The sequence below is a fragment of the Eriocheir sinensis genome, chromosome 58 (genome assembly GCF_024679095.1).
Source record: "Eriocheir sinensis breed Jianghai 21 chromosome 58, ASM2467909v1, whole genome shotgun sequence".
Classification (NCBI taxonomy): domain Eukaryota; kingdom Metazoa; phylum Arthropoda; class Malacostraca; order Decapoda; family Varunidae; genus Eriocheir; species Eriocheir sinensis.
This window is the reverse complement of record NC_066566.1, coordinates 10319903-10336386: the sequence shown is the minus strand read 5'-3', so window position 1 is coordinate 10336386 and position 16484 is coordinate 10319903. Positions and strand designations below refer to the sequence as shown.

The window sequence follows — 16484 nt, the reverse complement described above, 5'->3', positions numbered from 1 at the left end:
TGATATCTGGATCACTCTCCCTTAAATAATCAGTTAGTTCAATTTTCTGATATAAGATCATCTATGTTTGTGTACACAATCTTCAACCCTTCTTCCCTTCTCCCTTTTTTCCCCTCTTTCTATCAACACCCTTACTCCCTCCTTTCGCCTCCAATCCACCACTTCTTCAGTTTTTCGTTCTTCATTCTCCCCCAAAATTTCTTCTTCTAATCTTTCATCATTTCTCTTTTTTGCTTTATAATTTCCTTAGCTTTCATTCTTTCATCCTCTGACATATTTCTCCTCACATATACAGTGGTACCTCGTGATTCGAATGCCTTGCAATTCGAACAATTCCCAATTCAAACACATTTATCAAACAAATTTTGTCCTCCAATTCAAATGTGCGTCGCAATTCAAACACAAACAAATGGCTGCAGATGACGCCACCAGTGTATCCAAGTCAGTGATTGTGATACCGCGGACTCCAGCCTCAAAAACCGCCAACCCGCGACTGCCATTTTTTCCCACACACTCCCTTGTAAAACAGCCCAATTGCGCTGGAAAAACATGGACCTGGCAACGCTGGAAGCCATTCTTGTCAGTCACGCTTGCACTCCCCTGCTTTGAACGCCATGCTTTGTTGTTATTGTGTAAGAACGTAAGTGTTCTAACAAAATAACAAAAAATGAGAAAGATGCTACATGTTGGCTCCGTCGGGAGCTGCGGCCTCCCCTCTCTGCCTCCTCATCACACCTATCTCACTATCTTGGTTTCCTTTAATTCTTTGTTCTGTCCTACTTTCTCCCTGCAGTGCGTGTGTTTGTTTATGTGTGTATGAGAGAGAGAGAGAGAGAGAGAGAGAGAGAGAGAGAGAGAGAGAGAGAGAGAGAGAGAGAGAGAGAGAGATCAACAAGTTACAGCTTGACTCCACTGGCACCTTGACCAAAGTGCTTATCTCCCCCTCCTTGTAACTCAATCCCACCCATCTGTGTTTGTGTGTGAGAGAGAGAGAGAGAGAGAGAGAGAGAGAGAGAGAGAGAGAGAGAGAGAGAGAGAGAGAGAGAGAGAGAGAGCAGCCTGCTTCACACGTTCGTATGTGCTACTGAACCTGCTTCACACGTTCGTATGTGCTACTGAACCTGCTTCACACGTTCGTATGTGCTACTGAACCTGCTTCACACGTTCGTATGTGCTACTGAACCTGCTTCACACGTTCGTATGTGCTACTGAACCTGCTTCACACGTTCGTATGTGCTACTGAACCTGCTTCACACGTCAGATGTGCTACTGAACCTGCTTCACACGTCAGATATGTGCATTGAACCTGCTTCACACGTTCAGATGTGCTACTGAACCTGCTTCTGCGTCAGATGTGCTACTGAACCTGCTTCACACATTCGTATGTGCTACTGAACCTGCTTCACACGTTCGTATGTGCTACTGAACCTGCTTCACACGCTCAGATAAAGCATTGAACCTGCTTCACACGTTCGTATGTGCTACTGAACCTGCTTCACACGTTCGTATGTGCTACTGAACCTGCTTCACACGTTCGTATGTGCTACTGAACCTGCTTCACACGTTCGTATGTGCTACTGAACCTGCTTCACACGTTCGTATGTGCTACCGAACCTGCTTCACGCGCTTGTACGTGGTAACGAACCTGCTTCACGTGTTCGTATGTGCTACCGAACCTGCTTCATGCGTTCATTACATGTGTTGGCAATATTTAGTTGACAATTATGTCTTGTTGACAATATTTGAGTGATCTGACCACAGGGCACAACATAAACCCATAAAAATGTAAAAAAAAAATAGGAGGATTTTGGGGCCTGGAATGGATAAATTCTTTCTATATTGATTTCAATCACTGATTTCAATGGGATAAATTGCTTCCTAATTCAAACATTCTCAATTTGAACAGCCCAAATGAACCAATTAAGTTCGAATTATGAGGTACCACTGTATTTGCTTATATTCTTAAGAGTTGTTTAGTTTCCATGATCTATTTAGTATAGTTTCTTTTACCATTTGGGACCTTAGCTTTATCTTTAGTGGTCATTTTTTCCTTTCTCGTATCTTACCAATCTACAGTAGGTCTACCCTCTTGAGTTTCATGCTTGCTTCATTCTGGAGGTATAGTGCTAAACTCGAGGATCGCAAAACTCGAGGTATTGAAATCCATGGAAAAGCGCTTATTGGTTCTGACCCGTGGAAAAAAATTACTTTTTCAACTTGTTGGACAAACCTATAGCTTCTGGTAGTTTTGTGTGTGTTATGAAATAATCTGCTAACTCTCTCTGTTATAAATCATTAAATCACTAATATCATGATTGACTTTTCAATGCACATTGAATGTAAACTGCCGCCGCCGCTGCAAAATAGCTCGCAGAGAGGTTCAACTTGCTTACTCTTTCCATATTTCCCTCACCACTCACGAAGATCACAAGAGGACAAACTAGAACAAAACCAGGCAAATTAATACTTTTAATGCTGTGTATTCCCACAGCGCGCATGCGTGGTGGACAGCAGAATGACTAATTTCAACGGGAGATATTTCTCGCAACATAGGCCAACGTAGTGGACCCGACCGTCGCTGCCATGTGATGTGATGGTGTTGGAGGTATTGCCTTTACAAAGGCACCTGTGTAGTGGAGCTTCTTCTTCTTTTGACCTGTAATGCTTTGTATCGCTTCATAGGTCCTCTTTCTCCACATTTTTATACTTCCCAACATGCACTTAGTTACTTCACAGTGCGCACTTATTCACTTCACCCTGAACTTAGGTGTTTTTCTGTCCTTTCCTTTCCCTGATTTTGCTTTTCTATGCCCTTTTGCTGTTTTCTACTATTACTTTTCACCGTCGCTGCCATGTATTACAGGTTAAAAGAAGAAGAAGAAGAAGAGGAAAACAACACCGAGAGTTCTACAGTTTTCATAGACTGGAGAAAAAGTTTTTTGGACTGTGGTTCCACAGTACGGGGTGTTTTCTTATCTTGTTAAGTAGTAAGCAAACCAGCTCTGCCAGTCCATGTTACGAGTCCCTTGGTGGGCCATCTTCCACTGCTCCTCACTCCTCAGCCACTGCCATCGTCTGTTTGTTTATACACAGCTGTGAGGTACTTACCCATGCTCGTACCCACAACCAACAATTAACTCGCACCCTATTGGGCATACGGGCAACCGCGGTTGCCCATAGCCCCAATGGTCAGACACCGCCTTTAAAGGCAGCGCGCATGACGCCAACGGTAGGTAGACGCGACCCGTACATGTCAAAGCACCATGAAACTCGGGGCGGTAATGCGCGAAAGTCGGGATGGTAAGAATTTTGGACTAAGCGCTAAACTCGTGGATCGCGAAACTTGGATAGCGCAAAACTCGAGAGGGTACTGTAGTTATTTCATCTACTTCTTCCTCTATCTTTTCCTCCTCTTCAGTATTCATATTTCTCAATATACTTTTCACCTTAGGCCTACTCCTCTCGTAACTCTCTCTCTGAGCCTTCACTGTTTTTTTTTCTTCCTTGACACCAAACACACTTTTTCTTTTCTGCCATGTCCCTCACCATTGTTTCTCTATTTTTTAGTACATTCACAACTTCCTTTTCTATGTCTTGCCTCTGTTCCTGTTGCTGTTTTTCTAGAATTTCCCTTAAGCTCATTTTTTCCTTATCTTTTTCACTTTTCCTTCATTTCATCATTGACCACATGCTTAATCTTTTCCTTTACCTTTACACCCACATTCTGCTGATCATTTCCTATCGTCATTGCTACCTCTCTTTTTATCATTTCTTCCATCTTCTCCATGTCTTTGTCTGTCCCCATCACACTCCTCTCTCCATTTTCAAAATTTGTATCTCATGGTCTTTTTTTAATTTTTCCATCTTCAGTTGTGCTATTTCTTTTGGGGTTTCCAACCGTTCCTTAGTCAATTTAATTATTTCTTCCCTCAAGTTCTCTACCATTTTCTTTGTCTCCTCGTCTCTTCTCCTTGCCTCATCATCTCTCTTTTTTTACATCGGTAAGTGCCTGAATCACTTCCCCAAACTCCGCTCTCAACTTCCTTATTTCCATCACTTTTGTCACAGTCCTGCTCCACTTTGTTTATCCTTTTCCACTGTACCTGTTCCATTGTTGATTTTGGTGTGAAGCCCTCGAAACTCTCCCCGAGTCCTCTCCCCATCAATTAGGAGACTCCGCCATCTTGAATCTTTGTTTATCTTCCATCCAACCTCCTTCCTCTCCTTCTCCTCCCTATTATACTTATCACGTCTCACTCTCTCATATTCCCCTCGATTTCTAAACTCCTAGGAGACGGGACTCAAATAACTTACCTGTTGCTTGGGCCCTTATGACTGACAAATAGATTGTTGTGCTCCGCTTTGTCTGTCTACGTCTTCTCGCTTTTAGACGTGTGTGTGTGTGTGTGTGTGTGTGTGTGTGTGTGTGTGTGTGTGTGTATTTCTTCCTGGTCTGACCATGCAATAGCCTCAAAATCGCTAGCCGGTTCTCTCCATGACTGAGCTTGGAGTTTAGGAGTGAGGAATCTCAATAGGTGGGACACAACTCTCGACTGACCTGGTACCTGGTATTACCTATTCATTGGTGGGTGGACAGGGGGGCACAGATCAAAGGAGACTGCCCATCCGTTTCCTCTCTGCCTGAGAATCGAACCCAGGACCTCTCAGGTGTGAGGTGAGAGCACTAACCACTGTACTACAGAGCTTCGTGTGTATGGGTGGGTGGGGGGGGGGTTGCATTTTCTTCCTGTTCTGAAACTCCTTTATCATTTTTTTCTCTTTTCTGCCAGAGGAAAAATGACAAGTATAGAGTAATCAAAGGAGAGATACTCACATGGCATCTTTCCAAGCAGCGGTCCACCATTTCCAATAGCTGGCCCAACAGGTATTTGCAGAGGGGTGATGTCAAAGGCGGTCATGTCATCCTCTCCACCTCCCTCATCATCATAGTTGATGATGTTCTCACGCACATCATCATAGGGGTCAGCCTTAGGGAAGTGGCGCTCCTTTTGCCGGTTGTAGACCACAAACACCAGTACCAAAACTGCCATAAAACAGCCATTAGCAGGTAGAAAGTGCAGGAAAATACTGACTCAAAAAATAACACCAGTAAAATCTAAACAGATGAAACTACTTTAGATAAATTTCAGTATCATTGCATCCAAAACTTTGCAATAATTTACCTGATTAGACTTAATTTTCAGCTTGAGTATGCTATATAACAAATTCCACTAGATTTATTAGAATTATGTTAGCCTCTCATCAAAATTACTCACCTCTGCACAGGAAGGTACTGTTTCATGCTCTACAGTCATGTAGAAAAAATCCATAATGCTAACGTACACAATACATGAATAAAGTTAACAAAAACAAAAACTATTTTTTTAACTTACATAGTAACACAAGAATACAGAGGACAATGGCTATAACAAAATCAGTGGAAGGTTGGAGAACAGTCTCTTCTAGGAATATGTTGCAGTCTGTTCCATGATAGCCATCAACACAGTGGCATTCATAGCCACCCATTTCTGGCTCAAGGTCGACACACACTCCATTAAAGCACGGCTGCCACAGTTCACATTCATCGATGTTGACGCATGTGGAAGCAGAAAGATTTGGTATCGATCCTTCTGGGCAACTGTTGAATGAATAATGGAAAGCAAAAATGTTTACCTCTGGTTGAACCATCTTCATTGTTGAGGAGAGGGATCAGATGCTAGGGTGAAAGATGCTGAGGGTGGCAGACAGGGTATACATAAGCAAACTACATACATTTACTTACCTCACAATCTCCAGGGCTTGCCATACACTGAAAATTCTGTGATCAGCTTACCTGTTGATATCTGAGCATGAAGTCTTATTTCCTTGGCTACTCTACCCACATGAATGCAAACTAGAACAGTAACTCCTTCAAACATTCCCTTCAGAAAAACTACAGCTGTTCTGAGATAAATCTTACCCAAAATTATCAGTAGGCAAACAAGAATCGCAGCAAGAGCACCCAAACTGAGTCGCACTGTTCTACCCTCTTGAAGCAGCTCACAATTTTTTCCATAATAGCCCCGAGGACAATCACATATGTAAGATGGGTCCTGGTTGTGACACGTTCCTCCATTCTGACATGGATCATTCAAACACTCATCCAAATCTACGCAAGCCATTTCGTCACTTGAAAGGATTGTGCCATCCTCACATCTTCAACATACCAAGCCATCAAAGGAGATATATTAAAAAATATATATTTGCATTTACAGTTTACCAATATTCCATAATGGCAGCAGAAAATAGAAGAGAAAAATATGGTTAGCTTAGGCATAGGAAAGTGGCAGCTTGTTTAATATTAGAAACTACACTAGCCTATGCAGCAAGGGAGAGAGGGGCAACAGAAAGCTGTATGTTAGCAGTAAGTATTGAATGAAAGCGTTTAAAGAATAGATTGGAGGAGATTACACTTTAAGTTATCTAATAATGAAATTCTAGGGATATAAATATTTTTCAGTACTGACAAAGTATTATACTGAAAATTTGACTGATTTTTCAATCCAAAATAAAGTGCTGTATATATACAACACTGTTAACTTAATATCATATCTAACTTTAGAACAATAAAATGCAAGAAAAAACACACCTAACTTATAATACAATTTCTAGAAACTCCAATAACCAATATTTTGCTACAGATGTAATCTTTAAGACTAAACAGTATGTGTTGCTTTTTCCTTATAAACTGTATTATAAAATCTAGTTTGCATAAGTACAGTCAAACCCGTTGCCACTTTTACACCTGAGCTGGGATCTCTGTGGTAAGGGTTTTAAATGTAAAGTATTGGGATTTGATAAGGATTTGAATCCATGTGAAACTTTAATAATGACCTGATAGTGGGGAGGGCTGTGAATGTCGGGTGAAAAATCTTCACCCGACACTCGTGGTTCAAACCCGTTTATTATATATATTTTTTTTCAAATGCCTGCCGAAATTGGGGGGTGCGTCTTATAAGCTCATGCATCTTATAAGCCGTCAAATATGGTACTGGTAGGCAATTTATGGAAAAGCAAGTCCAGTGACAATTTGGGGGGACTGTTAAATATTCTCAATTTCAGTCACTACAGTTAACCCTTTATAAATCGGACCAACTGAGATCTTATTTGGAATAACCGAAAAAATTGAAATATCCAAAGTTTAAAACTCATGTGTACCCAAGCAAGGCTGTTCCAGTTTACCAGTTATGTTCATAAATTTGTGCATAAAAAATTGACACCATTGGTGAGATGGAGCAGAGCCCTATAATTATACAGCACTGGAATACAGTCTTGTGCAATGGACTGGCAGTGATGAGGTGAGCCAGGTGAGGATGGTGGTACTTGTAAGCACAGCACCACACAGAATACTATGAGGTGTGCCATGAGAGTTGGGAAAGCTAGTTTCGTGTGAACATGTTAGGAGTCGCTTCTGGTTCACACAAATCTAAACTGTTAAATTTGAAAATTAATTTGACTATTGTGTGTTTATACGATTGAAAAATAAAATCAACCAATGAACCTATGAATGCGAGAGATTTGGAGGGACAGAACGTGAGAGCCAGGCAGCCTTTATTCTGATACCAAAAACATTTCTGTAGCCCCAGAAATAAGGGAGTTATGGTGATTTGCACCAAAGTGTTTGATTTTCCAAATGGGGTTGGGCTGGCGGGGCTGAAAAAATCCTGCCCAGCACGGCGGATTGAACTCACTCGATCCTCTGAAGCGGTGGTGTTACTCTGTCGATTCAGCCACCGCCTGTCTTAATGACAAGGGCGCCGCAAAATCAAAAGAGTCCACTGTCCATTACTTGAGATGTCACTGGTATGATTTATCCGATATCCGGAATATAGAGGTCCGATTTATAGAGTATTTACTGTAAGGAGTGACAAACCATTACCTTCATTAAAACTGAGGTTCAGAAAAAATTAGAAAACAGTAGAGTTCCCTCACTATATGGTTCTCTAATTTTCCCAAGAATTCGGTTCAAAGGTGGTTGCTACAATAATGTATGTACTTGCTCTCATGCCAATATATGTAAATCACTGAAACCACCTATCTATACATATCAATACCCCATCCCTCATGGGAATTTCCCTCATTGTGGATTTAGGAAATGAACCCTGTTGGCTATTAATTTGCCTCTTTTCCACTAGAGACCTCTTGTGTGGCCCATCAAAGATACAAGGATATTCGAGAAACTAGAATGTTAATAGTCCTGAACCAACTTATTTTGAGACAAAATATGTCATCATGGATTTCCCTGGTGACGTTGAGCACTGACTACCCAACAAACTCTTCACATGATACTTTTAGTCACCATGAATTGATATAAACCAACATATCAATAACTTCATTATTATTTTTAGTAACTGCAAGTAGAAATCAGGACACCTCTCCTCCCGAAATTGACCTCTCTTTCGGCCACCTCTTTTGATTCTTTTTTAGGAGCAGCGAGCTTTTTTTTTATTATTGTTTCCTTTTTTTGTGCCCTTGAGCTGCCTCCTTTGTTGTATATAAAAAAAAAAAATAAATAAAAAAAAAAAAAAAAAAATCAGGTTTTCAAATTCCAATAGCGCCCACATCCAGCGTCACTCATGAAGCCAATACAGTCTATAGGTTAAGCATCCTTCTCATATCACTTTAAAGACAAGTACAACACTTTAGGGCTCTTCATCCCTTGTGTTTAGCCTTTGTCTCACTAAAACAGTTGTACTTTTACTGTTATGCACTAGCAAGGAGGAGGAGCCTAAGGATGTCTTGTTCTAATATGCTTCACTTGCGGGTCAGCAATGTAATGACTTTTGTGATGTAAACAGGCATAAGGTAGCAAAAAGTGAAATTGGTAAGTATGCAGATTACATAAAGAGAACCCTGCAACAATGCCACATTTTGATTGGAATATAAAACATAAATATTACGAGAAGTAACTATTTTATAAAAAGCAACACATACAATGCAAAACTGAATGGCAATGCAAAATAACTAACTTCCTATATTCTCATCGCAAAAGGATAGAAAAGTTTTGCAAGAAAGTACTCACCCACACTCATGTTTCATCCACAGATCCTTGCAAGTGAAAGGAGACAAGCAGGTGACATTGACACACTGATTCTGTGAGATGCAGTTCTTGACAAGGTTACGGAACATGGTTGCCTGACCCCACTGGGTGCCGTTGAGGCCTGGAGGGAGTGGTAAGTGTTTCCCTTCCAACCGAATATCATCAAGGCAACCTAAAAGAAAAGAACAAATTAAGTCTATACTAGCAACCTGTGGATATATATTTTACAAATTTAACATATTCCATATACAGCCAGTGGTACCCTTGGTCACTCAGAAAACTTTTAAGTTAATTCAGTGCAGCTGATAACTTATTTGGATTTGTTTAGATACACAATCAATTACAGCTTTGTGTTGGTAGGAAGTCTAGCAAAATAGCACTTATGTGTAAACAATTAATGCCTGTCACTGGCATATATCATAGTCATTGGTGGCTGATTTAACCCTTAAGAGTACTGGTGGCGATATATTTCTCTGGATGCTGTGCACAGGGAAAATTTAGACATTTAAAAGAGGTGGAAATGGTGTTTTTCTTCTTTGCAATAATTGTATATTCATCTAGTATATATGGTGGTGTAATAAAACTTCTCTCCTAATAATAATAAAAAAGTTATGACAGCCGAAAATATTGCACATTTTCTCGTGGCCGTGACGTGTCGCATGGAAGCACCCCACTCGCTCTCACTTTCTCTCTCTCTCTCTATTTGCCCCTCCCTCCTCTGTCAATGTCACTACCATAGCAGTCATCAGAGTCACTGTCATTTTGATTCGCCAGCGCTCTACTTCCACCCGGAGCAGAGGAACTGCTTGACGCGTCATGAGACATGACAGATGTGTTCTGAACAAAAGTGGAAAATGATCTGAGGCCTTCAGTAGGGCACGCACTGAGATGAATGAGTATGTACGGATGCCAGATGCCTCCACCATTCTTCTGAGTCAAGAACCGGCGGTATATTTGAAACATAGGGAGCGTAGAGTGTGATGATTATATATTTGATCCCCATACAGGTGGGGCGTGTGGTAGCGTACTTATATATATGATCGCTGTAAAGCAAGGGTTAACAATAGTGAAGATACAAGAAAGCAGGAAGAACCTATGGTTTTGTGCTTTTCCAGAATATTAACTATTGGCCAGACAGATGAAGCTTTGGGCCCAGGTTGCTAAGGGTGAAGCATTCCTGATGGAAGAGGGAGTTGCACAAGTCCTCTAATGGTGATCTAGTGAACTGATATGAAATAAGGTCTATTAACACCATTATAGATATGCCATAAAATAATTACACATCAGTACAAAAATTCACCCTATCAGATGAGGCCAAATTATACATACACTTGACCCTTGATTTCTTGGATATTGGTTTTCCTGGACAAATACAACTGGTTTATAGTCTGTTCATTGGTGTCGTGCAACTGGAGCCAAAGCTGCTTTTGTAAACTCATCCCTGAGTGGACAGAGGCTTCTGGCAGCCTTTTCCCACCCATCTGAAGAAACTAACCTCTTCAGACTCTTTCTTTTATTTTCACTTTTATCATCACTGGACAGTAGAATAATAGTGGATCCCAAAAATGTAAGAAGAAATCTCAAATTGACTAAATATAAACAAGATAATGAGAGTTGAGGTCAAAACAGTTGATATAAATATTTATATCACTTATTATTCCATGCTGATTTTTCATGGAATTATTAAGCTACTGCAATAACAAATAATTGTATGCAAGAGAAAAGTTCTCAACAAGATGACATCATCAGATTTTACACAAGTTGAAAAGGAAGGGAAGTAATCACAGCTAAATTCCAAAAAGATGTTAATGATCTTTCCTGCAAGAAAACTTCCCTTCTAAACCCATCTTAGGGTCACTACAACAGATACATATCTACAGCTGCCCTTCTTTGAGAGATCTGCCCTTCTTTACCATTTTGTGTTTATCACTTTGGGCTACTCTGCTGACCACAGCCATGTAATTATGCACACAGATTTCATCACAAAGTTGTTTCCTACAGATTTCCAAGTGACATAGTATCACCCTTTGCCAAAACATCTACCAAAATTATACCATGACAGAATTCACAAAGAAATAGCAACTCACCTAATTTGTAATCATTGTACACCTCAAAGGTCCTGATGCCTGTGTACTCTGCCTTGCCTCCTGCATAAACTCCCTCTTGCTTGTCAACATCCATCAGCATGTGCCCGGAGAAAGCCATTGTTTCATTGTAACGACGTCCTTCACCTCCATCCAGCATAAGAGTGGAGGTAGAGCCATGGCGCTCAACAAGGACTGAGTGCCAGATACCATCATTAACAGCCACTGCTGACAACCACAAATCATGTTCTTCTGTTCTGAGGCTGTTCAGGTTGTACCGGAAACGTAATCTCCCATCCTTGATCTCTAGGATACCATATTCCCTGTTGTGTTGGTCAGAGATTCGGAACAGTTCCCCATATTCCTGCCAAGTGCGGAACCTTAGCTGAATTTCAGTACTAAAGGAATTAGGTTTGAAGGAAAGAGCATACTTCACATAGGACTGAGTCTCAAAGTAGGAGGAGTTTGTAGGCTCATCGCAAGTGGGTCCTGTCCAGCCAGGTTTGCATTTGCACACTGGTTGGGAGAGAGAGCCTGAGCAAATCCCATTAGGTCCACAAGTAGGTACAATAGAATTGCTGCGACATGCTTCCTCTAATTGTGGACAACCCATCTGGGTGTTGCGATGCTGGCCAGGCCGAGCCAGATCATAAAGTTCACTATTCACCATGAGATTTCTGATGCAGCCACTGAAGAATTTGCCATGTGGAACATGTGACCATTTATAAAGGCTGGGATCTGGTGGCTCATGGGCACGGCCTCCTACTTGTAGAGGAGCATTGACATTGAGGTATTCATTGAAGGCAGGAATAGACCCTGTGGCCTGACATCCTGAGGACTCAAAGATTGGGTCACTGCCATCTTCTGGTTCCTGAACCTCTGCTGCTACACAATGGTCAACATCGATTCTCACAAACTGAAATAAGAGAAAAACTTATGAAAAGGAAGGCATGATGAAGTATGTGGGCAATATTTTAGTCACTTTCTAACTTTAGCTTCAGAATTAAACATAGATAATTATGAAGTACAACATTAGCCAGATGTTCATATTAATACTGAATATTCTTTGTTATGGTTTAGCAACCATTCTGAAAAGGTTACTCTAGGAGCATAGTTTGAAATCAAAACTTAAAGAAATATATATCAGTGGAAAAGTTGTTTTTGTGTACAGTGCAACTGTTGCCTTACCTCAGTATCCCAGAAAATGTCAATTCGGTGCCACTTGCCATCATTCAAGCTGGCCTTGGTGTTGACGCGCAGTTGAAGTGTACCAGACCCAAAATCAATGAGCAGCCTGGGTCGCCCATTTTCAAGTTCTAAGGCAATGAAATCTGACACAATTACCTCATCCGTCTCTGGAGGGGTTATGGGACCATTGTAGAATAGGAGGCCATCAGGGCGTCTTGTGAGGAACTCAAGACTGACATGGGAATTGTCACACATCTTGAAGGGAGGGAACCAAGCAAACCCATTCCCTCTAAAAGTACGGGTCACCATCTGGCACCGAGGTCCATCATACCCATCAGGGCATCTGCAGTGCACCCCAGATTTGCCCTCAATGCATCGACCACCATTGTAGCATGGGTTTGGGCGGCAAGACTCTTCCTGGGAGAAGTTTCTGGCTCCACAAGTACATTCCGGCACAACTTCAGTTCGAACACCCACCAAAGATGTTTTGTTAGCGTTAACCATGTAAGGCAGGCTAGAGATGACTAAGTGGTTGGTGCAAGAGCCTTCACATGCCACATTTTCATACAGACATTCATCAATGCCAACCATGGTGATATTAATGCCAACCTCAGCCTCAATGTCTGCTCGGTGCTGAAGAACCAATCCATCCAACTTGATAGGATGGTAGTAAGGTGAGCCATGTGCTGAGAAACGTATATCAGTGATTGGGGGTCGCACTTGCCGAAGCTGAATGCTAAACACATCCACATTCTCTACTTTTGTCCCCACCAACCGAGCAATCTTCTCTCTGAATATGTCTGCTTTACTACGTACCACTCGTTGGGTTTTATAGTTCCATATTCTAATAAAGTCCTCATCTGTCATGTTGGCTATTCTGATGGAGCCTGAGTTAATGACAGCAATTTCTGGGATCTCCTTTACTGTTACAGTTACATTGGCTTCCACATCAGTTTGTGTATGTTTGCGGTCATACACATGGAATTGGAGGAAGTAAGTGCCATCACCAGTGCCACGCTTCATGGTGATCATGCCATCATCTTCATTTAATTTAAAGTTTGGATGTGCCTCAATTGCCCAATTAAACTTTTTGTCTGGCAGATCCCAATCATCCAGGTCATACACATAGACACGGCCAATTGGAGTCTCTGGAGCTTGACCTTTGTAATTATAAACAAAGATTTCTTTTGAACCTGGCTGCATTTTATTGTCATTTTCATCTCCAATAATAATGGTGAGGGTTGAGGTGCCTGTCATCTGGGGTGTGCCAGCATCCTTGATCACAATAGGCACATGGTATTCCTTTTGCACTTCTCTGTCAAAAGTGCGCAAAGAAGATATAACTGCCATACCATCTCCATTGGCCCCCTTGGGTATGTGCTCTACTTTGAAGGAGGCACGGATTTCATCTGAAGCTGTTGAGTCCATTCGGAAGTGGAAGGGAGGCCCATTACCTTTTGAACGATCATCATCATCAGTGGCTAAGACTTCTACTATTTTTCGGGGAGATTGATTCTCAGGAAGAACTGGGCGGTAATCTTTCAGGAATCTGGGAGAGTTATCATTGATGTCTTGGACAATAACTGTGAGAGTGGCAGTGGCAGTTTTTGCTGGAGTGCCATCATCAATGGCCAAGATCTTGACTGAGTGGCGGGGATTTTCCTCTCTGTCTAAACTTCTCTGGATCTTCACTGTCCCTGCACCATCAATGGAAAACTGCCTCCTTCGGTCTGATGTACGGTCTATGGCATAAAGCACTTTGCTTTGCCCACCTTGATCTGGATCTGTGGCCTTGAAAGTCTCCAAGCTCTTTCCAATTTCTGCATTCTCAAACACTGGGACTTCAATGTTGGGTTTAACAAATTGGGGCTTATTGTCATTTATGTCCCGTAGTTCAACCTTGACCCAAGAGTAAGCCACGTGGTACTTTTCTGCATCATTGTCTTCTCCCTTATCATTCACTTGGATTTTAAATCTGAATCCACCACGCTGCATTGGATCTTCATAGTCCAAGGGCTGAACTATCTTAAGAGAACCTGTGCCATCATTGTTCCTCACCATTGTGAACTTGTCTGCTCCATAACCAGAAGATTCAATTACTTTATAATGGAATTTATTTGTTTCATCCTCATCATGAACAGTGACAGTAAGGATAGCTTGGTCAGGTAAAATAGTTCCTTCAGTCTCGGCAACTTCTGTCTGCCATTCCTCCTTGGTGAACTTGGGTGGCATGTCATTTATGTCACGAACTCGTATACTTGCTGTACCAGTCCCTGAAAGGCAAAAAAGTTTGATATTTTACGGTAGTTCTCATTTAAAATGTACCTATTTTATTTTTGTTAAAATGCCCAATAAACACTTAATTAAAGCAATTGTTGATTTGTGGAAAGACAAATAATTTGTAAAACATAAATTTTCCTGGAGCTCAAAATTCTTCATTTATTTGAACAAAAACTTGTTAAGGAAAGACAGCACTGTTCTGCTTGGTTTTGTTTTCTTGTGGCAATCTTGAATCACTATGCATAAAACAATCTAATCTTCCTTCAAAGCTGACAGTCATATTTCCACTCAGTACATGGCTACAAAACATTTTACTCAACCACTACCCATTTGTGAATCTATTTTTTATCTTTTGTACATGATTTTACTTCATAAAAATTCATTAACACATGCCCTAAATTGTCCCAGTGTTTAAGTTGGGAAAAAAGTTACTATGAAGAGGTTACTTTTAATATGGACTAGTACAGTGCTTTGAACATGCTTTGCACATATACTGAATGACTCCAATTTGCACAACTTGCCCATCATTTCCTTAAAAGTTACCTTGCTCTTTGTATTTGATATCACCATTATATTTATGTTTTTCATTTACCTTTGAGTTCAATGATAAGAACTTGGATCACAGGAAGACTTATTCTCAGGATCACAGGACAATGCAAATGTTATTCTTAGAATATTGAAAATACGTGCATAAAATAGTTACCTTTAAGTCCTCCTCCATCAACAGCCACCACCTGGATGGAGTAGTCGGGTGTCTTCTCTCGGTCAAGACAACAGACTGCAGTCTTAATCACACCAGTGTCAGGCTCTATCTCGAAGATGGGTGTAGCAGTGTTCTCATCTATCACATTCTTCTCAATGGAATATGTGAGTTTTGCATTGGTGCCCTCATTGGCATCATCATAATCTTCAGCTGTCATTGTCATCACCACCATGCCTTGCGTCCCATTCTCAGTGACATTTCCAAAGTAAACCATCTGTAGAACCATTAAAGAAATTAAGAGTCCCATTAAATTAAGAAATTTGTGGAATGATTTGGAACATTTGTTGCTTAATATTTCATAACTACACAATAACTAGCTTCTATCAATTTTTTTCTTTGAAAAATCAACCCATTCCTAATTGATTAAACAAAATCAATAAACATCATTAAATAATCAATAAACATTTTTAATAGGTGGAACTTGTGCAATGTCAATAAATTGCATAAAGGTATTTGATTGTGTCTTAAAACATTTGCAGTGCTTTATGATTATTTGGAGCAATTCAGATGAAACTTGAAGTCATCCTCTCTGACTGTTGACTGTTGCCTTACTCATCTTCAAAGCTCTTGACAGAGTCTGACATACATCTTTGCTTTCTAAAATGACATCAATGATTATATATATATATATATATATATATATATATATATATATATATATATATATATATATATATATATATATATATATATATATATATATATATATATATAAATAAAAAAGGAGTGAAAATTACAATAAAACTGAGAGCTCATTTTGGAAAGCAGTAAAAAATGAGAAAGAAGCCATGAGAAATTGGACGTATGGAGGAGAATAATAGAATGTTTGAGGAGGAAGCAGAGGCTTTGAAGGAGATACAGAGAATTTGAAAACTAATGACTGAAGAGATATGGGAAAAGTTTTAGGCTATTTATCAACAGCTTCGACAGACTTATGCATCAAGAACTCTCCGAGCAGGGAAGAGTATAGCATAAAAGTTTTATCTGTTTGTGTCTGTATGATCAACACCACTTGTTCTGCCTTTTTTTATCTATTCATCAATCCATTTGATGGCTATTCACCAAGCCACCCCATGCCCTTGTATTTTAA

At 40.5% G+C, this 16484-nt stretch overlaps 1 protein-coding gene across 2 annotated transcripts in view; it reads right to left on the bottom strand.

Moving 5' to 3' along the window:
- LOC126985149 (neural-cadherin-like) overlaps window positions 1-16484 on the bottom strand; it is a 100121-nt gene that overhangs the window by 10726 nt on the left and 72911 nt on the right. For both annotated transcript variants that reach the window (XM_050839714.1, XM_050839715.1), the window contains exons 7-12: window positions 15335-15608; window positions 12352-14624; window positions 11167-12079; window positions 9062-9251; window positions 5394-5638; window positions 4835-5044 (exon numbers count right to left, since the gene is read on the bottom strand). In XM_050839714.1, coding sequence (XP_050695671.1) covers window positions 4835-5044; window positions 5394-5638; window positions 9062-9251; window positions 11167-12079; window positions 12352-14624; window positions 15335-15608 — 4105 coding nt within the window. The remainder of the gene's footprint in view (window positions 1-4834; window positions 5045-5393; window positions 5639-9061; window positions 9252-11166; window positions 12080-12351; window positions 14625-15334; window positions 15609-16484) is intronic.